At 41.6% G+C, this 23,124-nt stretch overlaps 1 protein-coding gene across 1 annotated transcript in view; it reads right to left on the reverse strand.

The window, feature by feature from the left end:
• Positions 1 to 2,245: 2,245 nt before the first annotated feature.
• The window catches only part of LOC133618807 (tensin-3-like), a 68,228-nt gene continuing 47,349 nt past the window's right edge, over positions 2,246 to 23,124 (reverse strand). The window contains exons 13-27 of the mRNA XM_061979539.2: positions 19,888 to 21,045; positions 15,527 to 15,681; positions 15,315 to 15,447; positions 12,742 to 12,828; positions 11,598 to 11,727; positions 10,994 to 11,517; positions 10,823 to 10,909; positions 10,617 to 10,748; positions 9,085 to 9,180; positions 7,464 to 7,541; positions 7,288 to 7,365; positions 7,039 to 7,207; positions 6,904 to 6,972; positions 3,317 to 3,346; positions 2,246 to 3,249 (exon numbers count right to left, since the gene is read on the reverse strand). Coding sequence (XP_061835523.1) covers positions 3,105 to 3,249; positions 3,317 to 3,346; positions 6,904 to 6,972; positions 7,039 to 7,207; positions 7,288 to 7,365; positions 7,464 to 7,541; positions 9,085 to 9,180; positions 10,617 to 10,748; positions 10,823 to 10,909; positions 10,994 to 11,517; positions 11,598 to 11,727; positions 12,742 to 12,828; positions 15,315 to 15,447; positions 15,527 to 15,681; positions 19,888 to 21,045 — 3,071 coding nt within the window. The 3' untranslated portion in view covers positions 2,246 to 3,104. The remainder of the gene's footprint in view (positions 3,250 to 3,316; positions 3,347 to 6,903; positions 6,973 to 7,038; positions 7,208 to 7,287; positions 7,366 to 7,463; positions 7,542 to 9,084; positions 9,181 to 10,616; positions 10,749 to 10,822; positions 10,910 to 10,993; positions 11,518 to 11,597; positions 11,728 to 12,741; positions 12,829 to 15,314; positions 15,448 to 15,526; positions 15,682 to 19,887; positions 21,046 to 23,124) is intronic.

The following is a 23,124-nucleotide window of genomic DNA, read 5'->3' on the forward strand; positions in this document are numbered from 1 at the left end:
TTTACAAGTGTATGTAAACTTTATACCACGACTGTGTATAAGTCTTATAAAGAAGGCAACAGAGGATGCAAGTGTATATTAACTACAATAGCCTACTATCAAAGGCTGACGCAAATCTTTGTTGACAGGAATGTTGTATTTTTATTTTTATTCTACACAGAATGGCCAAAGGTATAGATGTGTGTGTCCAAGTTAAGTTAAATGAAACTGCAGGCTGTCTTCTTCTAATGGATTTATTACAATCTTTGCAAGCTGGGTAACATTTGCTGTGGTCAGGAACAACATGGCACACAAAAAACTATGAGAAATGCAGCCAATATTACACACAGATAATGTGTCAGACATGCAAATATAAATTAAATATACAGAGGACATAAGTAAAGGAAATTAAATTAGCTCAAATATAGCATTGTGGTAAAAGAACATGGGAAATAAATGTTACACAACAGCCACACAAAAAATGGATAATATAGCTTCAAGAGCAGAATTAAAAAAAAATATATATATATATATATATATATATATATATATGTATGTATATATATATATATATATATATATATATATATATATATATATATATATATATATATATATATATACATATACATATATATATATATATATATATATATATAATAGTAAATGTACATTGTAATTGTGTATACAACGTATGCATTTACTATTAAAAAAAAAAGGTTATGGCAAGCAGATTTTAAAAATGTTCCCTAAAATTCACATTTAGGCTATATTGTGTGTTTTATCCAGATTAACTGACCAAATTTATCGTCAGATTACTTGATTACTGAAATATTTAGCTGCAGCCCGAGCTGGGTTAGTGTTTGATGGTGTTTGACACCGAAAGCGATATGTCAGAATACACTAATAAGACGGTTAAACATTTTTTTTGTCAAAACCCACATCAAGTCACCCCTCAGATTAAAGGTTTTGAGGAGACCGTTTTATTTATGTTATTCATTTGTCAACCTGCACTCAATGGGGTGAAGATAAGACCAAAAAACATGTTTTTGTCGGTCACTGTGACAGACTTAGTACTTGCTACATCCATTACTAGGAGGCTTGTGTATATATGTATGTATTTGTATAAATTTATGTGTATATATCTATATTTATATATATATAAATGTATATGTGTATATATGTATATAAATGTGTAAATGTGTAGGTGTATGTGTGTATATACTATATGTATGTATGCGTGTATCTTTATTTATATATATATGAATGTATATGTAAGTGTGTGTATGTATGTGTATATATATATACATATATATATATGAATGTATATGTGTACGTAGATGTGTATGTATATATATATATATATATATATATATATGTATATATATTTGTGTGTGTGTGTGTATATATGTATGTTTGTTAGTATGAGCACATTTTCATGAAAATAAGTGTTTTTCTGCACCGTTTTATTCACGCAAAATGAAATTGCTCATTAGCAACACCCAATCCTCTATTCCCTGTCTCGGCCTGACCCAAACTGCGGACCAAGCCACAATTCCTCCCACGAGTTGCGCCGCTATCCCAGAAGGCATTTGTTTTTATTTTATTGTCCTATCCCCCTTAGGTGGACTCTAACATTAGTTCTGCCTGGGAGGAAATAGATGCCCCCTCTAATTAAAAGTGCAGGAATAAGTTTGCCTCCTATTATCTGCAAACTGGAATTCTGCTATTTATTTGTTCAGTCACAGACTTACTGTACTTCCTTTGCAGTCTAGCCAGGAATGTCAACACGGTATTTAAGACTTGTAAAATAAATCCCTTGTCTATTTGTCTAGCCATTACTGCTCCAGAGTCATTAATCTGCTGGTAAATACACAAACTATGTGATGTATAGTCAAGGCTGACATGTTCTTCTGTAATCTAACAATGTCCTCCGTCTTTCTCCTGACTGTTTTATTTGGAATAACAGAGGAAGGTGAGCGCTACAAGTCGCCACACCTGCAGGCCTTCACTTCCTTCCTTCCTGCCCTCCCCGGGAATTCTTCACTTTCACCACCTGCAGAAGGACACTAGAGAAGAGGTGGAGGAGCTCATTCCACTTCCCCTCCCTATTATCCTCTACTCAGATCATTAAGAGCTGAACCTGCCCAGGCTTGTGCTGAGCAGTTAAGTGCACCTTGTTTATGTCAGCCTCTAGTGGCAACAACCTGAACTGCAGTAAACACAGTCATAAAAATGTACAAAAATAACCAATATGGGGTATAAGTGTTTCTTATTGTTTATTTACAGAACACATTAAAAAAAAAAAAACATTCATTATACAAATAATAAAAGATGACATGCGTGAACACAGGTCCAGTATACATGAGGTACAGATACACATGGCCATTTTTGTTAGCATTGTGGTAAAAGAACATGGCAAATAAATGTTACACAACATCCACACAAAAAATGGATAATATAGCTTCAAGAGCAAGTTTTAATGCATAATATACAAACGAATATGGGAGGAATGGTTCTTTATTTGTGCAATTGCAAGTGTGAGACACGCCTCAACTAGAGGACGCCATATAGGACTAAACAGCTAAAGGGGAAAACATTGACAATTATTTGTTATGAAGTGATTTAAAAGGGCTAGTTCAGAATTTGCCATTAAATATTAAATAAGATTTAATGTTTTTTTAATGTTGCTCACACAAATGTATTTGAATTTATTTTGCAACCAGCTCATGTCAGGGAAGAAATAGACAAATATAATAGTATATATTAAGGGGTTTACTTAAAATATTTATTTTCAGGTTTTTTTGCCCTTTTTTTTTATGTCTCTCGCACTCTTTCTTTAAAAGTGATCACATTCACATACAACTTAATAAAAGGAAGACTTATATGCTCACACATGTGTAAGTATAGGCTTAAAAAAATAGAATTTTATGTTGCATAGATCAAATATGCACGGCGAGTATCCCATGGAAGCAAATTATACACACTTAGCAAGAGGGGAAGTGTTCAGATGAATCAACAACGTGAATGCCTTTGCAGTGTAAATGAAGTCCTACAAGTTCACTGTCAGCAGAATATTCCTGCTATTTCCAGTTCTTTGTCTCTCCAGGTGAGGGAGGGGCCCCTTACTTACTCTTTTGGGAGCCAATCATCACCTTGGACACAAAATTGACGATGGCGCTGGCTGGCTGCTCGGGGTCGTGCTCTGCAAATAGGTGACACACGTTGTCCATGGAAGTGCCGCTTTTCCTGGCCACGAACCCAAAAATCCTGTGTTCAAGCACAGAAACGTGTAAGTAGCAGCTTTGACATTTACGTTTTTCATCATTTTACTTACTTTGCTGATGGACAGCCATCTTTTTTCCACCTATCAATGAAAAAAAGGACAGATATTTTGAATCATGAAGCACACCTGCACTAAGTAATGAATCCAATCTTACTTTATTGGGAAAAGCGTCATGCATCATAGTGAGATGTGTTTGCAATATTTTCCTCATACTTCAATAAAGTAACCATCACTTGCAGTTTTACCCTGCTGAAAAATACTTGACAACTGGAAATGCACCACAAGTTACCTTGGAGAGCGTCTTAGAGATTTCCTCACGCAATCCCAATCAATAGTGTGGAGTAGGATTGTCCCGGTACCAATATTTTGGTACCGGTACCAAAATGTATTTCGATACTTTTCTAAATAAAGGGGACCACAAAAAAATTGCATTATTGACTTTATTTTAACAAAAAAATCTTACGGTACATTAAACATATGTTTCTTATTGCTATTTTGTCCTTAAATAAAATAGTGAACATACTACATACAACTTGTCTTTTATTATTACGAAAGGAAACAAAAGCTCCTAATTTAGCTGCTGGCGTATGCAGTAACATATTGTGTCATTTATCATTCTATTATTTTGTCAACATTATGAGGGACAAGTGGTAGAAAATGTTCTTGTTCGTGTTCATTTACTGTTAATATCTGCTTACTTTCTCTTTCAACATGTTCTATCTACACTTCTGTTAAAATGTAATAATCACTTATTCTTCTGTTGTTTGATACTTTACATTAGTTTTGGATGATACCACAAATTTAGGTATTGATCCGATACCAAGTAGTTACAGGATCATACAATGGTCATAATTTAAGTCCTCATGTGTCCAGAGACGTATTTCCTGAGTTTATAAACATAGTATACATTTTCAAAAAAAAGAAAAAATATTTTGTGACGATAAAAAATATCGACATAATCATAGTGGTATCAACTAGATACGCTCCTGTACTTGGTATTATTACAGTGGATGTCAGGTGTAGATCCACCCATGCAATTGTTTACATTGTGACGCCGGTGAGCTATTGTATCCTCCTACGGTGTGTAGTGAAGCATGTTTAGCTATTCCTCGTCCTGCAGGGATGATACTTGTAAGAAACGTACTTTATTTGTCGCCATGGAGGCGAGGATTAGTGATTTAGAAGTAGCTAAAACACTGCCGACTGCGGCTGGACTTAAGCCACGAGCTAGCTAGCCATTCCTTAAAGCACCTCTTCTTGAGGGCGTTTCAGTGTTATAACTTCACCTTTATCATTAGTTTTTAGGCCAAAATGCGTCCATTCTCCATTTTCTGTCTACACACTGTGTCTGCTTGTAAGTACTCTGTGATTGTGCGCTGCCGAAAATGGTCCTCTGCTCGTAAAACCAACAATGACACAATGTGGCGACGACGGGGAGTGGGGGACAGGTACTTTTTAGAGGCGGTATAGTACCGAATATGATTCATTAATATTGCGGTACTATACCAATACCGGTATACCGTACAACCCTATCCTGGACAAGTCGCCACCTCATCCAGTGTTTCCCCCTGAAAATTTGTTAGTTAAGGTGGTGTCTCTCCAGGGGGAAGGGGGTGGGTGGGTGTAAGGAACAGCATAACTCGACCTGTGGCCATCACGTCTCCATCTCATTGCTGCCACCACAGCCTGGGGGGGCATTAAACTACAAACTGTGGTGACGTATGTCGGCTTCGTCGCGTGAGGAAGCCTACAATTTTTGGTTGTGTTTTCCGCTCCATATGCTGAATGCCGATATACTATATATATCTCGATATTTTTTCCGTAAAGTAAAAACAATACACAAAACAGTCCTAGTTACCTGAGATACTAAGTATGTCATTATTATGACTTAGTAAGTCAATATTTTGACTTACTAATTTACTAAATCAAAATAATGGCTTACTAAGTCAAAATAATGACTTACTGTGAGTAAGCGTTTGAAAAAAAGAGTTAAAAATGCTTAATTTATTACAGCATTTGGGAAACCTGTAGTTGATTTTTATTATGTAAATGTTATATTTTTATCCACATGTGATAGCAGGGACCCTGCCATTCAAAACTAGGCTGCTACATTACTAATGATTAATGTAACTATAGCTGAAAAAATAGTACAATAGCAATAGGAGAGACTATTTATCCCTGAAAACCATGGAGTTCATGTAGGCTCTATGATGCTGTTACATTATTATATCAACTATCAGAGACAGCTTCAGGAAACTCTTCATTTAACATAATGTCCTTTTTTGCCGCTTCAACACAGCTCAATAAACACAGAAAAAGGTCAAGAGAAATAACTTAGTTGTTAAGTGTAGGTCAATAATGCTTGTCTTTCTCTCAGACAGGGCTTTGCTGTCCGTAACACACACACACACACACACACACACACACACACACACACACACACACACACACACACACACACACACACACACCGCAAAAAGAGCTAACGTTACGTTAAAAGCTAATTAGCCTTCACCTCAAGGACTGCGAGCGAGCTGAGCTGCCGCTTATGTTTCTAGAACGTGATGTTACTAGTAGTTGACTGGGAGGTGTTTATTATAATTTGAGTCCGCTGCCTTACGCTCACCTGCTAAACAACTTTCTGCTCACCACACCGCAGGAGCACTGACTCTATGCGCTCTGAATACATACTGCTGATTGGCTGTTACATGCGCTCTGAATACGCACTGCTGATTGGCTGTTACATGCGCTCTGAATACGCACTGCTGATTGGCTGTTACCGCTCTGCGTGTAACCAATCAGATGGTTCTGTGGGTGGGACAATGCTGGGTGCTGCAGAGACTACTGACAGAGGCAGAGGCAGAACTAAGCGGAGCAGCTTGTTAAGACTTTAGTTTAGGCGGTGGCTCTTTGTTGTTAAGGCGGCCGCCTTAACAACAAAGCGCTGCGGGAAACCCTGTCATCGCAGGGCCACACTCACATTCACACACTATTCTTTGAAAGTGGGAGGAAGCGGGTGAGGACCCACGCAGTCACAATACAAACTCTACACAGAAAGACCCAGAGCCCGGGAATCGAACCTAGTACCTTCTTATTATGAGGCACAAGCACTAACCGCTGTTCCACCATAAAATATTGTGCCTTATAAATAATACATTATTTCTTAATATCTAGTTATAAATGGCTTGACCTGCATTTTTGTCGGTTGTGTCCTTTGTGCACACATTGAGGCTCCCGTAGCCAGATGTGCTTCTTGTCACCAAGAGTAATACAACAAACCCTCGATTATCGCTGTTAATTACTTACAGGGCTGTCCGTGAAGTTTGAATGATTAATTATAACTGTAATATTTGTATAGTTGGAGCATAACAATGACTTTCTAAATACGGTTTTCAACATTACTAGAGCCGTCTAGACATGAAGTAACACCCACATAGTCCCCTTTACAAGCCACAGACTTCAAAGCGCGATGTGGCGTGATTGTATTATAAAAGTCACTAGTTCTAGCGTGTTACACGAGTAATAATAAAGACCAAAAAGGGGCCACCAACAATCTTCCACAAAAAGCCTAGTCCTTACAACATTATTGTATTGACTCTCATTGTATTGTGCAGTGATTTGTTTGACTTTGTGCTTACTTTCTATCTTGAGGGTCCAAAGCGCAAAATATGACAGTGTTGACGTTGTAATGCCTCCTGAAGAAAAGTCTAGAAAGCAGACAAAAGATGTTAGGTGCTGTAAAAAGGATTGTTTTGTGTGTGCATGACACCTACTTCCTCTGGTTGTCAGTGAGGGTGATTCCCTGTGAGGACACCTTGAAATGGACCACCGTGGAAGTTGGAGGGGGGTTGGAGCCCAAGGTCATACCGGTGGCCTTCTGCACCGCCTGGACCCCCGTCAGGGACTCCATGTCCACCGAGCCCAGGTACCACACGTTACAAGCTGCGCGCACAGACACAATAGTTGTTTACATCTCCTTCACATGCAGTCACTGAATCCAAGTGTCTTAGAACATCTGTTACCTGCTCCTTGTTTGAGCAGCTCTGCAGCAGAGTTGGTGACTGATTGCGGCGTGTTCTCCACAACGTCCTCTAGAGGGTCTAAAGCAGCCATTTCAAACAAGTCAGACAGGAATAATCAACAGTTGAAGCTAAAAAAAAACAAAAACTAAAACAATTTAAAATTTTCAAGTTGTTACCTCTGTCTGGAATGATGAGTTTACAAGGTAGAGCCAAGGGAGTAATTGAATGTTGGCAAACTAGCGCAGTTAAACTTCCTGTTAAAAACAACAACAACAGCATTTTGCTTAGAAAATACATTGAGTTTTTTTATTTATAACTCAAGCTACAATAATCTCTTTTCGTCATGTATTGTATCAATTACCGTATTTTCTGGACCATAGGACGCACCGGATTAAAAGGCACACTGCAATGAGTAGGTCTATTCAGGTTTTTTTTCCATACAAAAGGCGCACCGGGTTATAAGGCGCATTAAAGGGGTCATATTATGATTTTTTTCTAAATTGAAAACATTTCTTTGTGGTCTACATAACATGTAATGGTGGTTCTTTGGTCAAAATATTGCATAGATTATGTTTTACAGATCATCTTCAAGCCGCTTTCAGACAGTCGCTTCAAGATGCGCCGTTTTGTGGGCGGTCTTATTTACGTGGCTCACCTTCGACAGCGTCTTCTCCCCGTCATCTTTGTTGTAGTGGTGTAGCGTGCAAGGACGGGAGTGGAAGAAGTCTCAAAAGATGGAGCTAACTGTTTTAATGACATTCAGGCTTTACTTAAATCAATAACGGAGCAGCATCTTCTCATCCGTGGCTCACAATTGCAATAACGCCGGAAATGTGTTCTGTGAAAAAACATCCGACCGGAACTCGTAATAATGTAAACTCACTACACCGGTATGTTTTAGCACTTCCATAGCGAGATATAAGTTAGAACTTTACGCTACTTTATACTAGAAATGGCAACAGCAGAGGATGAATGTCCCATAACAAGAAGATAGTGAAAAAGAAGCTTATCGACTACGGTATCGGCACAAACTACAGTGGCTGACGTGCGCAAATTTTCAGGATTTATGCAGATGTCAAATACACATCAGCAGGTACCAGAAGGTAAGAAAAGTTGGTTTTGCATAATATAGTGAAACAAAACCAATAAAATAAAACACTTCCTTTGCAATAAAATATGATTGGCCCAAATTGAGTATCTGGGTAATTTTAAATTCATGCTTTCTCAGCAAATACCTTTTTAATTAATGTTTGTTTATAATTTGTTGCAGTCTTAGGCCATATTATTTTAACACTACTTAAAAAACATGAAACTAGAATGTCACTGAGAAGTACGTAGACCTCCGCTGAGACAGTACAAAAAAGACAGTTGTAATGTACAGTATTTATGTTTGTTTGGTAGTTGGCAGGCTACTTACTGGTTAATGGTGGATGACAGACAGGTGTGCTACTATGGAAATAATTTCCTGTACCGTACTTCTATCCATTCTCTTATCAAACTGTATTTGGTTCTTCATTGGCCGTTAAACCACTCCTCTACAAAGTCGGTCAGAATAGTTTTCGTATTTCTTATGTAATCGGGCAAATTGTGTATGTGCGCTTCTGTTAACTCTTTTACAATGTCTAAATGCCTGCTGTTTGTCATTGATGTTGCAGTACATGAGAACAAATATTTCTTATTTGGGTTTTGAGAAATGTTTGGGTGGTTGTAAGAGTTACTCAAGACCAAAAGAGGGCAGTATTGCGCATGAAGTCCTTAGTTTGAATCCCAAATGACGTCACTGTTTAAGCCACTCACCAAAATAGGGCTCATTGGGGCAACCCTTCAAGCGAACCCCCTTCTGCGTGCACTCAATCAGGAAGTGGCGTACTAGCTCATTAGAAAGATCTCCGCCTGTCACACAAACACAAAAACAAAGATAATTAATTCATCAACAATAGTCAGCGGTCTGTTTTAGAAGAACTGGCCCATTCAACGTAGCCATTTGCAGTAAAAACAGATGCTCTGAGCAGACCGCCCGCGTAAATTTCCCGGCCTTGAGAGACACTGAAAGTTATTCCCGCTCGTGAGATGAATGAGATTATGATTCCACTGAGGCGCCTTGGAGAGGGGAGGGAGGAGCTGAGGAATGTCTCGACACAAAGGTTTAGAGAAAGACCCGCTCCTTAAGATGGGTTGGGTTTCACACTATTAAGGAACCACAATGGGCTAAGCTGAAAGTGCGGAGGGGGGAGACCGTGTCATGATGTCACCACAGGTGCCTTTGGACCGCCAAAGGATGGAGGCAACAAAGGGACAGGTGTGGTGGGGTTCAAATGAGCGGTTGCCAAAAAGTATGTCGGTTCATTTTGCGCTTGTATGTGCTGTTAGGAATGAAGCTTGCAAAAAGGTCATGCGCATTCCTGGTGACCCCACAAAGGTGCAAACATGTACAGCACCCAGTCCTTTGTTTAGCATTAGAACATTTCCAGAGAATCTTTGACTCAATGTCTTTCATTCCAAAAATAACCCCTCTCAACAATAACAATCAGCCTTCTATAATCCCTCTCTATGTGGGACAGGGAGCTTCCCAGGAGAAGGCCTTGGCATGGGAGCAGACCTTGGACTCAGCACATCCTTTGTTTAAAGGTTTAAACATGAGCTGTTCTTCTTAGACTATCGGGCAAAAGTGGTCTGTTCGACTTCCTTGCAATGACAAGAAGAGACGTACAGTGTGAGAAAGCCAGACTCTCAGGTTGCAGTGTGCAGCTGAGTAAAGTGGACTGTAACATTAAATGAGGCAAGGGGAGTGATTCCCAGGATTGCCCTGCGACCAGGAGACTGAGCAGAGGTAACTTAATTGGGAGTTTACAAGGCACACCACTTGTTTGCTTGTTTAGAGAAATATAATTTTTTTAGGGGCAGGGTGTCAAATGTGGGAGCTTAACCTAGTTCACGTTTAAAACTAGAAACTGTGAGAAACCCTTTAACAACTGACCAGCTCCAAAACGGACCCTCCAAAGCTGATTTACTACCTCAGTCTGCTAGAAGGATCAGAGAGAGTCCATTCTATCAGGGGGATTGTGCTCTCTTGGAATGGCATGGAAGCTCCATTTAATAAGTCACAGGGTGAAAAGCGCAGCAAAAAAGTAGCGGTTTATAGTCCGGAATTTACTTTACAATCTGTAGCTGACCATCCCAAACTGAGCCAACCCCCAGTCCAGAATTTCCAGGCTCCAAGCTAGCTTGGCTAAGCGAACAACCTCACCCAGACACAAAACACAAGAGTATATATGTGCTGGAAATCCCGAAGAACCTGAACAATAGGGCTTTCCTGCTGCATTCCATACCTTTCTTGGTCTGCTGGAGAACTGAAGGTGGAGGTGTGGCCACCTTCATTGCTAGCCCGTAGGCCCCCCTGAAGGAATGGCTGTCCCGCACAATGAAGCAGCCTGGCTCCTTGTCCTTTAGGACTGAAATGGCTGTGGGAAAGAAACATGATGATTTTGAGTTTGCTTGGACGAACAAACCTGACTCAGACTTATAATGAGCTTACCTTGGTCTCTTGATATGTCAGGCTTGTACCAGAATTTGGATGTGTCCTGGACAAATTTAACAGTAACCTGCTTGCTGGTAAGTACATCTGCAAGACAAATGAGCCAATTGTGAATTTAGAGTGCTGGTCAAGCCATGGTACCTCCTTAAGGCAATTAGTTCAAGATCTCACCTGGCAGAAGTGAGCCTGTTCCTTGCAAATGAGCAGACAGATCTGGCAAGATGTTAGGGAAGGGGATACTCAGCGAGCTCCCACTGTGCGGACTTGAGAACCCACTCAGCGCCGGAGAGGCTGTTCGCAGCGAATGCTCCCCGTCGGAAGCTCTCTTCTTTTCAGGCAGATGTGGGGTTTGCGACTGGAGGAGCTGCGAGTGATTCCCATCCAAAGAGTTGAGTATATCCCTTTCCATACCACCGTTTCCCAGCAGAGACAAGGTGGCAGCCAGACAATCCGAACCATAACCTCGACCAGTGTCCTCTTGCTCTTCAAAACTTTGGGCTGGACTGCGGCTCAAGGCATAGCGATCCATACGGCTTTGCTGGCTGCTACGAGGCGAACTATGGGCATTAGGCGCCGGGTGGACATGATGGTGGCCATATTCCAGTGATGCAGAGCGCTGCGGGGATTGTTTGGAGGAAGAGACGTTGCTCAGCGAGGTCTGATGGTCACCCTGACAGGCCTGGTTAACTAATGGACTTCAAATAGACAAGATCCGGTTAATCCCTCTGATTACCCACATACATATCTTTACAAACTGGACTGGATGGAATTCTACCTGTCTGTCCTCTGATGGGAGACAACAACGGAGGCAGAGTGTGCAGCATTTAGTGTCCTGTGGCAGTTGATAGTGGAATTTGACACATTAACTCCAGAGTGATTTATCATCTCTGGATATCCCCGCAATTCTGTGAAAGGGACAAGCAAATTATAAAAAAATACAACAAAATAGCCATATAATTTGAAAATACTGCAGTGAGAGAAGAGTTGTGGATTGAGTCCAATCAATATTGTGGTTTAAATGAAACCACAGGTCATTAATCTTCATCAAAGCAGCTACCAATTACTCCGGTCACAAATCAGATACAATTGAGCTGTCTGACATCATTAGATAGGAGCTAAAGTGTTCTAAGCATCTAAAGCATTTGATTTTCTTGTTGAGACGCTGGTTTCTTCTTGTTCCTATTTCCCACTGTGTACACAGCCACTTTGAAGAGGGGGGCAAAAACGTTGTTCTTTGTGTCACGCTTCCTGGCCCACAGTAACCATGGTGATGAGTCAGGACTGAATGTAGCCGAGATTCTAGCCTGGATGCCTGGTTTTAAGAGGCACAGCGGGGGTACAATCGGTTCCCAGGCCTTACGAAGCTAAGGAGGAACAGCTATAGGCCGCAAATGGCAACGAGTCAACCATGCGGGGAAGTTGAGTCAAATTGAAAAACAAGTTGGATTTATAGCAATATCATCTGTCTGTTTGTGGCTACTTGTAGATTTATGATGTTGCTGTGACGAGTGCACTGGCAGACAGTCTCTAAAACACGATCAAGGGATTATCTTTGAAGTCCACATATGCGTGTGTCTCTCTTCCTATCTCTGAGAATAATCTGGTAAAGCAGAGTGTCTTGCACCACAACAACCAAAAGGATATATTGAAATAATCACACTTGTATAGTCTGAAGAGGTTTTCAAATTAAGCCGACGTTCACTAAAACCCAAACGTAGGACGCAAAGATCGGTCTGTAGATCTTGCAAGTTTATATTTTTGTTTTGTTTTCAGTCATTCTCACTCTCTTAAAACCATAATTGTAAATGACCTCCTTGTAAAAACTCGTCTGAGGAAATGGTGGAGCACAACGTGTCGTCACAGAGCAGACATAACAGATAAAATCATGCAATAATCAAGAGTACAACAGTCGAACTTACCATGGTCTCTTCTGTCCGCTCCAAAAGACTGCATGCGAAGACATGGTGTTTGCTGGAAGGCATGAGTGAATTCCGACATATTTTTCACTAAAAAACAAACAAAACAAAGCACGTTTAACAAATTACCTAACTATACATGCAGCGGAAACTACAGAACATATTTACTAGGGGTGCAAATGTTAATCAGTACAAACCGATAACCGATTTTTACTTTAGAGATATGAATGCATCGTTTTGCGAGCCTCTGGATCGATCTATTATTAGTATGCATCAGTCGTTTTCCAGTTGGAAAGTCATGAATCGGTTGGTTGTAGATCAAATATGGCCGCTGTAATCTTGCGAGATTTCTGTGATGACATAATACGAGAACAACATTCTCATTTGCGACTGACGACAGAGCAACATGTCAGACAGCACCGAAAGAGTTTAAAAACAATGCACCCCTCAATATCAAAACTAAAGTGTGGTTAAAGTTGGGGAAAAAAAGAATGGTCAGTTGGAATAAAGTATGGCCATATGTAACGTTTGGAAAATGGCAGCGATTAAGTAGCGGCAGCACGACTTATTGTGACACCCACCTGTTGTGATGGCATGGAGACACTCAAGCTGGCAATGAGGGAGCTAGTGATGCTAATGCTAGTAGAGCTACCAACTGGCAAGACAAATACGCTGATTTGAAAGACTTTTAGCCCTAACTTAGCCACAACTCTGCGAGGTTAGTACTATTAGTACTAGTTTCTAATTGGGTCGGTCCTCCTGGACCGTGAACATTCTGGGCGAATGATACTATAGCGGTATTTTTTGACCGTCATAATTATGACACGCGATCACATTGGGTTCGGCTGCCGCTGCATACACATAACAAATCAGCTTAGATTAATTACAAATAAGAAGCAACGTAACACACAAGTTTGTAGCACAACAATTCATCCTTAAAAGTCCCTCAAAGTCACGCACGCTAACAAGAGTTTCAAGTGAACGCCAATTCAAGGGGAACTGCACTTTTTGGGGGAATTTTGCCCATCGTTCACAATCATTATGAAAGACATGACGGCGGATGTATGTTTTTTAATGCATTCGAAATAGTAAATAAAGTGTTTGAGCTTCTACACTGAAGCTGCTGTTTAGTTTACATCAGGGGTGTCAAACCCATTTTAGATCGTGGGCCACATGGAGAAAAATCTACTCCCAAGTGGGCCGGACTGGTAAAATCACGGCACGATAACTTACAAATAAAGACAACTTCAGATTTTCTTTGTTTAAAAATTAATGTTGTTGTAGTTTTTTTTACACTTACATGCAATAGTATTGTATCTTTATTTGTCTATATTTATACTTTCTGAATAATATATGCGATAATGTTCATCAGTCAACTCACTGGTCTTAATTTTCAATCCATCAAGATAAAAAAATAATATCAAAATCAAATTGCAGGATGTAGGCTCCGGCACCCCCCGCAAACCTAAAAGGGACAAGCGGTAGAAAATGGATGGATGGAAATTGCAGGATGTTATTTATGTAGTTTGCTCATTTTCCTCGACTGGTGCACGAACATCATGTGATTTATTGTTTTTTACATATGTAGCATCATCTACAAAGATACAAAGAATTGCTATTTCGACATCTAGTGGACACATTTAAAACAGCAGTTTCTTTCATTCAAAAATTTCGGCTCATTATTATATTTAGCAAACTCATCACGCGGGCCGGATAAAACCTGTTCGCGTGTCTGATGCGGCCTACGTTTGACACCCCTGCTTTACATGGTGGCGCCTAATTGTATCTTGCACTTGTGTTACTGTGGTGTTATAACATCTACTTGCTTGATTGCATTTTTCTGTATTTAATTGTTGCTACTTGAGCAAACAACAATAAATACCTGGTGGCTTTTCCAAAAGTGTTTTATTTACATTCTCTTTTCTTTAAGTTTATGGATTACAATGCCCTGAAGTTGATACTTCTATGATTTGCTCATAATTAATGCAGACACCACCTGTTTTGTATGTGTCTATTTAAAATATAAACACATGACATTGTTCTGACACGATACATTTCATTTTCTTTTCACCATGCAAAGCTTCCATCTGCTTCGAATTGCATCTTATCGCATTGAATCATAATGTTTTAAAAAATATTGTTAGTGAATCATATCATAACCCATGTATTGAGATTCATATAAAATCGCCATTTGAGGTAGAGATGCGCACTTCTAATATTTACACATCAATTAATAATTTCGATTTTGGTTCTGATACAAATGTGGATCAAGAGAAACCAAGTACATCTGTTATGATAGACTTCTTGGTAGGGTGTTTCTGGCAAGTCCAGTTGACATAGGCTCTACACTGGAATTCTGGCCCCCCTAGGTGTATGGATGGACTAAATTGACTCTCCTATCTGGGCTTTAACTCCTAATCATTCTTAACAAACCAAACCAACAGGGAGAAGTTCCACTGGTTGGTTTGTCAGAAGCATGTGGGTATGTCCCTACCTCCAATCTACACCATTCTTGTATTATCAAAGCAGTCTTTTTGACTGTCTTTTACACACAAGAACAGTCAATCGCGGCTCACCATACGGTGTAGGTGGAGATATAGGGAAGGCTGGTGTTGGTGGAGTGACGTCACACCCGGCTTCAACCCCGCTGTCCGTGTCTGGGCCCTGTCCCTTGTAGTCAATACTGTCGTTCCTGCACAACATTGTAAGCTGCAAAAAAAAAAACGAGACACATTGTTTGGAACCGCAAAGAACAGGGTGAGATGCAAAGATATGGTGTTAAGTTTACCTGAGACTGTGGCACACAGGGGGAGTACACCCTCTGGCTACTGTACTCTGGTGCCACCCAACCTGAGCTACAGAAGCTTGGGAGATCCGTGACATCACTTCCTTGACGGCTGAGAGATCGTGTGACCTCCCCATGACCTTCAATGGACTGGACAGCTAGGCATAAACAAGTGGAAATAAGCGGCGAGGACCAACCATTTAATGAAGCCTTAATCCTTCATCAAATATGGTTGAGCAGTACAGTGACAGAAAATCCGATACTCTTCGCAAATGAGTAAACGGGCCTTGAGATTGATGATTTGCAGGTTGGTTTCTCAAAGATCGTTGTCATGTTCTGAGAGGACAGCTGAGGAATGCTGGGGATCTACCTGGTGGTCCAGGGAGTGCAGAGTTTTTGTGTGTGGGGGGAGGGGGAACGCTAAGTGTCAGTGTAACTACCCTGAAGAGTGCCACCACTCAGCACCAGGGTGCTAATTTGAGCCCTCCCAGTGGGCTACGGACCTTCTCAACCCTGTAGAATGCTAATGATGCTGTAGCGCTAATACTAGGGATCATTAATCACGCTGTTTGCTGTCATTCGTACCAGATGGTGGTCACTTGGTCCTTTCGTAGCTGGTTAGAGGTTTTTTTTTCTTTGTTATTCTTTGTTTCCCTCTTAATTGTAATACAATGTAATGGTATAAAGTTGACCAGCCTAGGGCATACTCAGCCTCTCGCCCGAAGTCAGCTGTGATAGGCTCAAGCTTACCCAAGACTCTAGTGAGGCTAAACGGCAGAAAAATGGATCGATGGATAGTATAAAGTTGTGTTTTGAATTGTGTGCCCTACATGGCTGCAACAAACTGTCGTTGATGAAAATGAGCAACTATGCTTTAATCTGGTTCATTTACAGTCTGTGCAGCAGATGTTTTGTAGATTTATTCAGGACAGTGCACATTAACGAACAAACTAGCGAGGGACTATTTCCACAAAGATATCAGCTAATTAATTTGCTCACTGTGAGGGCATGGAAACAGGAGTTCATAACATCCAGATATATATTCTACCATTCCTTGAAGTGATTATAGTGACTTTACCCAAGTTAGCACTCAGGCCATGAAGTTATCATGTCAGTATCTGCATTATTAGGGCAACACAAAAACATCTGTGGGAAAAGTCATTAAATGTCCAATGAAGGTTTGATTGCTATACACTAACAGCCATATACATCAATCAATCAATCAATCAATCAATCAATCTTTATTTATATAGCCCTAAATCACAAGTGTCTCAAAGGGCTGCACAAGCCACAACGACATCCTCGGTACAAAGCCCACATACGGGCAAGGAAAAACTCACCCCAGTGGGACGTCGATGTGAACGACTATGAGAAACCTTGGAGAGGACCGCATATGTGGGTAACCCCCCCCCTCTAGGGGAGACCGAAAGCAATGGATGTCGAGTGGGTCTGACATAATATTGTGAGAGTCCAGTCCATAGTGGATCCAACATAATAGTAAGAGTCCAGTCCATAGTGGGGCCAGCAGGACACCATCCCGAGCGGAGACGGGTCAGCAGCGTAGAGATGTTCCCAGCCGATGCACAGGCGAGCGGTCCACCCCGGGTCCCGACTCTGGACAGCCAGCACTTCATCCATGGCCACCGGACCTGTGCCCCCCCCCCCCCCCCCTCAAGGAAAAGGGGAGCAGAGGAGAAAAGAAAAGAAACGGCAGATCAACTGGTCTAACAGGGGGGCTATTTAAAGGCTAGAGTATACAAATGAGTTTTAAGATGGGACTTAAATGCTTCTACTGAGGTAGCATCTCTAATTGTTACCGGGAGGGCATTCCATAGTACTGGAGCCCGAATAGAAAACGCTCTATAGCCCGCAGACTTTTTTTGGGCTCTGGGAATCACTAATAAGCCGGAGTTCTTTGAACGCAGATTTCTTGCCGGGACATATGGTACAATGCAATCGACAAGATAGGACGGAGCTAGACCGTGTAGTATTTTATACGTAAGTAGTAAAACCTTAAAGTCACATCTTAAGTGCACAGGAAGCCAGTGCAGGTGAGCCAGTATAGGCGTAATATGATCAAACTTTCTTGTTCTTGTCAAAAGTCTAGCAGCCGCATTTTGTACCAACTGTAATTTTTTAATGCTAGACATAGGGAGACCCGAAAATAATACGTTACAGTAGTCGAGACGAGACGTAACGAACGCATGAATAATGATCTCAGCGTCGCTAGTGGATAAAATAGAACGAATTTTAGCGATATTACGGAGATGAAAGAAGGCCGTTTTAGTAACACTCTTAATGTGTGATTCAAACGAGATAGTTGGGTCGAAGATAATACCCAGATTCTTTACTGATTCGCCTTGTGTAATTGTTTGGTTGTCAAATGTTAAGGTGGTATTATTAAATAAATGTCGGTGTTTAGCAGGACCGATAATCAGCATTTCCGTTTTCTTGGCGTTGAGTTGCAAGAAGTTAGCGGACATCCATTGTTTAATTTCATTAAGACACGCCTCCAGCTGACTACAATCCGGCGTGTTGGTCAGCTTTAGGGGCATGTAGAGTTGGGTGTCATCAGCATAACAATGAAAGCTAACACCGTATTTGCGTATGATGTCGCCTAGCGGCAGCATGTAAATACTAAAGAGTGCAGGGCCAAGAACCGAACCCTGAGGAACTCCGCACGTTACCTTAACATAGTCCGAGGTCACATTATTATGGGAGACGCATTGCATCCTGTCAGTAAGATAAGAGTTAAACCACGACAAAGCTAAGTCTGACATACCAATACGTGTTTTGATACGCTCTAATAAAATATTATGATCGACGGTATCGAAAGCAGCGCTAAGATCAAGAAGCAGCAACATAGATGACGCATCAGAATCCATCGTTAGCAGTAGATCATTAGTCATTTTTGCGAGGGCTGTCTCCGTAGAGTGATTTGCCCTGAAACCGGATTGAAAAGGTTCACAGAGATTGTTAGACACTAAGTGTTCATTTAGCTGCTGTGCGACAATTTTTTCGAGGATTTTCGAAATATATAATATATATATATAATATATATATATATATATAATATATATATATATATATAATATATCCTTGAAGTGATTATAGTGACTTTACCCAAGTTAGCACTCAGGCCATGAAGTTATCATGTCAGTATCTGCATTATTAGGGCAACACAAAAACATCTGTTGGAAAAGTCATTAAATGTCCAATGAAGGTTTGATTGCTATACACTAACAGCCATATACATACATGATACAAGACAACAACAAAACTTCCTAGAGGTTATTTTCGAAATAAGCTTTGGTCTTAAGCCTTTTTCTCCTCAAAGAGAGGCTTTGGTGTAGCTGATATGCACAGACAGGTATGACTTGGAATCAAATGGAAAAATATTTGCCTTCAGGCCCACAGTTCCTGCCTTGGAAATTCCTCAGGCCAACCATCACCCCCGTCCTTGCCAACCACAAATACATAGTGGAGTGTGATTCACACATGACCAGATGGATGACTGCCTTTCTCTCTGCCTCATTAGTCTTCAGCTAAAAACACAGACTGAGTGCTTTGCTGCTGTCAATGACTATTTGCGATGTTAAGAGACTGAAACCCAATAACCCTGATGTTTTTCTAGGTCTTAATGGCCGTAATTTGAAGAAGATGTCATCTGTGATCTTTCTGGCATTGTCAACTTTGCGGGTAACGACATTTCGTCTGGCTGAGAGTTGCTAGCGAAGTCGGACAGACAGTTATGTATGTAGTGTGTTATGCAAATTATGGTGGTTTTGCGATTCAATATAAATCAAACTCCACAGCCATAAGGCGTGACAACAGACAGCAGGAGATTGATGAACGAGGATCAAATTGATGTTGAATACACATCTTGGGAGTTGGAAGTTTGATTTGTATTAGGCCGTTTAAACCGGAGAGAATTTTGAAGAAAGTCTTTCAAAAGATGGCAGAGAAGAAGCTAAAGTACATTGAACATTTTCTTTTCAACTACCTGTATTGGTGTGGCTTAATATTATTACTCTTTAATGTGTAGAATCTGTTTATAAACCCTTTGTTCAAACAGGTCTGCCCCCCTCTCCTCATGTGATGTGCTGATCCTCTTTCAGATAGCTACTAAATACGAACAAGCCTCAACAGCGTGGCAACCTGCGAAACATACTGAAAACATCTGAAAAGCTGGTAACAACCCTGCTATTTCTTCCACTTAAACACACCAGGTGGGGAGACAGAGGGAAGAGAGAAGGCTGCTCACTTTACTTTGCAGTGGAGAAAAATACGCTAATGTTGGGTTGTTGTAAAGTTCAATGAACTGCTACTTCTACCACAGCAACACTTTTCTTGACATGTCTTACCTGTCTGTTGTGTGTTTTTGTCACTGAATCTGACATCGATGCCGTTTGAGCATTTGGAAGTTGAGTCGTTTACGTGGTTGCCACCGTTCCTCTTCATGGACCCGCTTTGGCCGCAGCGAGGCATGAACGCGGGATCCAGGTCCATGATGAGCTGATTGAGTTGGTCTATGGAGTTGTCAATGTCAATCGTCAGAGATTTGAACTCCTCATCCCTTTTGTTATTGTTGTTATTGTTGATCGATGCCTGTTCTTTATGAGGAGTTGTACATCTCAGAGAAGTTGAGTCCTGCCGCTCCATGGACAAGCCGTCTTTAGGTGAACTACTCCCTTTTTTGTTACCTGGGTACCTTTCCGTCTCATTTCCATCCTCAGGCATGTAGATGAGCTGTTGCGCAGCAACCATCTGCTGTTGGCGGACCCATGAATGTGTGGAGTAGCTTCCCTGTCTGTAGACGTGCTGCTTTGGCACGGAAGTGCTACTTGGGTTGGAAGTGATCACCGGGTTGCTCCTAGAGCCAGGATGGACCCTTCTGGCTTCACCATAATGTCTCTCATAGTCCTCTATGGCAGAAGGTACAGGGTGGTGAACATGGGTCTGGCTTTGGCTTTGCTGCTCCTCTCCTCCAGGACTACCAAAGCCATCAGAGAGGAGGGAGTTCTGGCTGCTCTTGTGGCAGGATGATGACAATGTTCCAAAGCTGTCCACACTATGCAGGTCATGCCCTGTAATGACTTCATCGTCCAGGATGTCAGTCTCCCTCTCTTGAGAACGGGGATCACCGTTAATGTGCACTTGCGCTGGGACTATTTGATGGATGGCCACTGGTGGGACTGGATCCTCCATCTCCTCCAGCGAGGGGTCTTCAACTCCAATTCCGCTTAACAGCCGTTTGAGCTGGACTTTCTCCTGCTGGCTGGGACCCTTGTTGGAGCGGATGGTTGCAGAGGTGACAGTAATGGACGAAGGTGTGGGTCTGTCCACCAAAAGGGAGGTGCTTGACAGGCCAGAATCGCTGCTGACCGAAAGGGCGTGGTCGCTGTGGTCAGGACTGGATGTAGCTGAGGTAGTGCAGGCCCCTCGACCCAGCGTTGCCTCTATTCTGTTGGGGTTACTCTTGGTAGACGGTTTATCCTGACTTAGGTTTTGAGAGCGAGGTGCTGTAAACAAAAACAAAAACATAAATCTTAGACATCATCAGAATTGTTGTTTTTGCAAAGATATAATGACAGTATAAATACTCTTGTATATCTTGGTCCATCTGTTTGTTGCAGGATACTTTATAGAAGATGAAATACTCTACATACTGGCAGTACCGATTGAATTAATAGTTACTCAAATGTACCATATCCCAAATCCAACCACATTCTAAGACAAGGTTGAATGGTGATTTGTTTTCGTATTCTAAGCTGCTAATTGTCAACCAAATTCTGTCTTTTTGTAATTACCAGTACAAGTTATTTCCTATTGCATGCTGTCGCCACGACAACTCCTTGCCTCCCATTAGGCATCTAACAGAGTATGCGGCGGGACACACACCGTAATCTTCATGCTCAGGTTATGTAACAGACCTCCAGTGTCTTCTCCTTGTGTGTAGCCGAGGGTCAGACGACTCCGGTCTTTAGAGTTTTGACCCCTACATTCCTCACCCTGCTGTGATCAAGCCACCCTTCTCCCCGCAGACTGCCCCTTGACCCCGGCATATGTCCAAACAACCGCTTTAATCCTGGACCCGCACGGGAAAAGAACCAGAGGTCAGTCGTTTGAGGCCAGCCCGAGTCACATTCATCACGGCGGAGACGATAACCTTGGGTTAAAACCAGAAGAACTATGTTCCAGGTTTCTTTCTGGTTCCCCAGAGGCGTTTCTCGTGCTTTTCTCTAAATCTCCCGCATTAAATTCAAGCCTTTTCACTCACACCCTGACCAGAGGATCTAAATACCAGACACGCATGATAATGTTATCCCTCCTCCTCCTTTGTCTCCTCCTCCTGCTGCTCAAAAAGCTCCTGTATGTATGACTTACCCCCCATTTACACAAACCCACCGGTGGAACGTGCTTCCGGACTTGCCGAGCTGGCTCGGCTCAGGCCTTCCACCCGGAGCGTTCCAGTAAAATCCCCCTCGTAACATTCCTCTCGGCGAGCTAGGTGAAAGCTGCTTTATAGACAGATGTTTCCCCTCCCTGCTGCCCCATCTCTCCCCTGTCATTGCGCTCTCTTCCTCCCATAAACTCCTACCTTTATCGCCACATCCAGGTAAACACACAAGAGAATCCACATCTCCAGGGAAGCCAGGAGGAGCACAGGCCATGCAAAGGCACGCAGGCGGACATGGCTTTTCCCCGCCAGATAACGTTCAGGGTCAAATCACTGGAGATCGAGTGAGTTCTCTCTCTGTTGAGAAGGTGAGAGTGTTTGCACTCCACACAAGGAGTGCAATTGGGGGGGGGGCTTACGATCGCCAAATAAGGGCAGAGGAATGTAAACACGTGAGGCGGAGTTTAGAGGACGGAGGCGGGCTGGGGAAAGGCAGTAACCTGACCTCTTGCCCTGCAATGGGGGACTACCCCACCAGGGAGAAGACGAAGAAAAGAAAGAAGGAAAAAATGTTGCCCAGTAAAGGAACAGAGAATGAAAACAACATTCCTTGCACCTCCAAACTGTTCACTTTTTAGTCAAAAACAATCTTTCTACAACAGCAGCTTAGTTGTTTTCTCTTTCCTCCCAAGTGTCATTCAATCACATTCCTGCCATAGAAACAGATGTGACCAAGCTCAATTACGGGGTTCCATAATCATGTTTTTCCTTAAAGACTGGCTTCAAACAAACCCATGAAAGCATTACAGCAAGTGGTCCAAAGTCTTTGTTGATTGCCGTCATGATGTCGGTCGATGAATAATCTACCAAGGATATTTTATAGCAACCCAGCCCTCAAATTGGAGGCGATCTGGTCATGTACCACTATGCAATTACAAAAAAAAAACATCCTTTAGTTGTAAATTCCTAAAATGCCCACATCCCGTGTGCTAAAATCGTCGCTCGGAAATATAATGGTGCTGTTACTGCTGCCCACTTAGAAAATATGCTCACAAAACAGTGGAACCTAACTCACTCTTAAAGTAGTAAAATTTATATCCAACCAACATTAGGTGGGGAAAAATGTCTGAAATGTAAGCGGTGGCACACACATGTTTGCATAATCTCTTTCAGCATTTTTTGCAGCCCTGGGTAAATGAGG

This window comes from Nerophis lumbriciformis, linkage group LG19 (assembly GCF_033978685.3).
Source record: "Nerophis lumbriciformis linkage group LG19, RoL_Nlum_v2.1, whole genome shotgun sequence".
NCBI lineage: Eukaryota > Metazoa > Chordata > Actinopteri > Syngnathiformes > Syngnathidae > Nerophis > Nerophis lumbriciformis.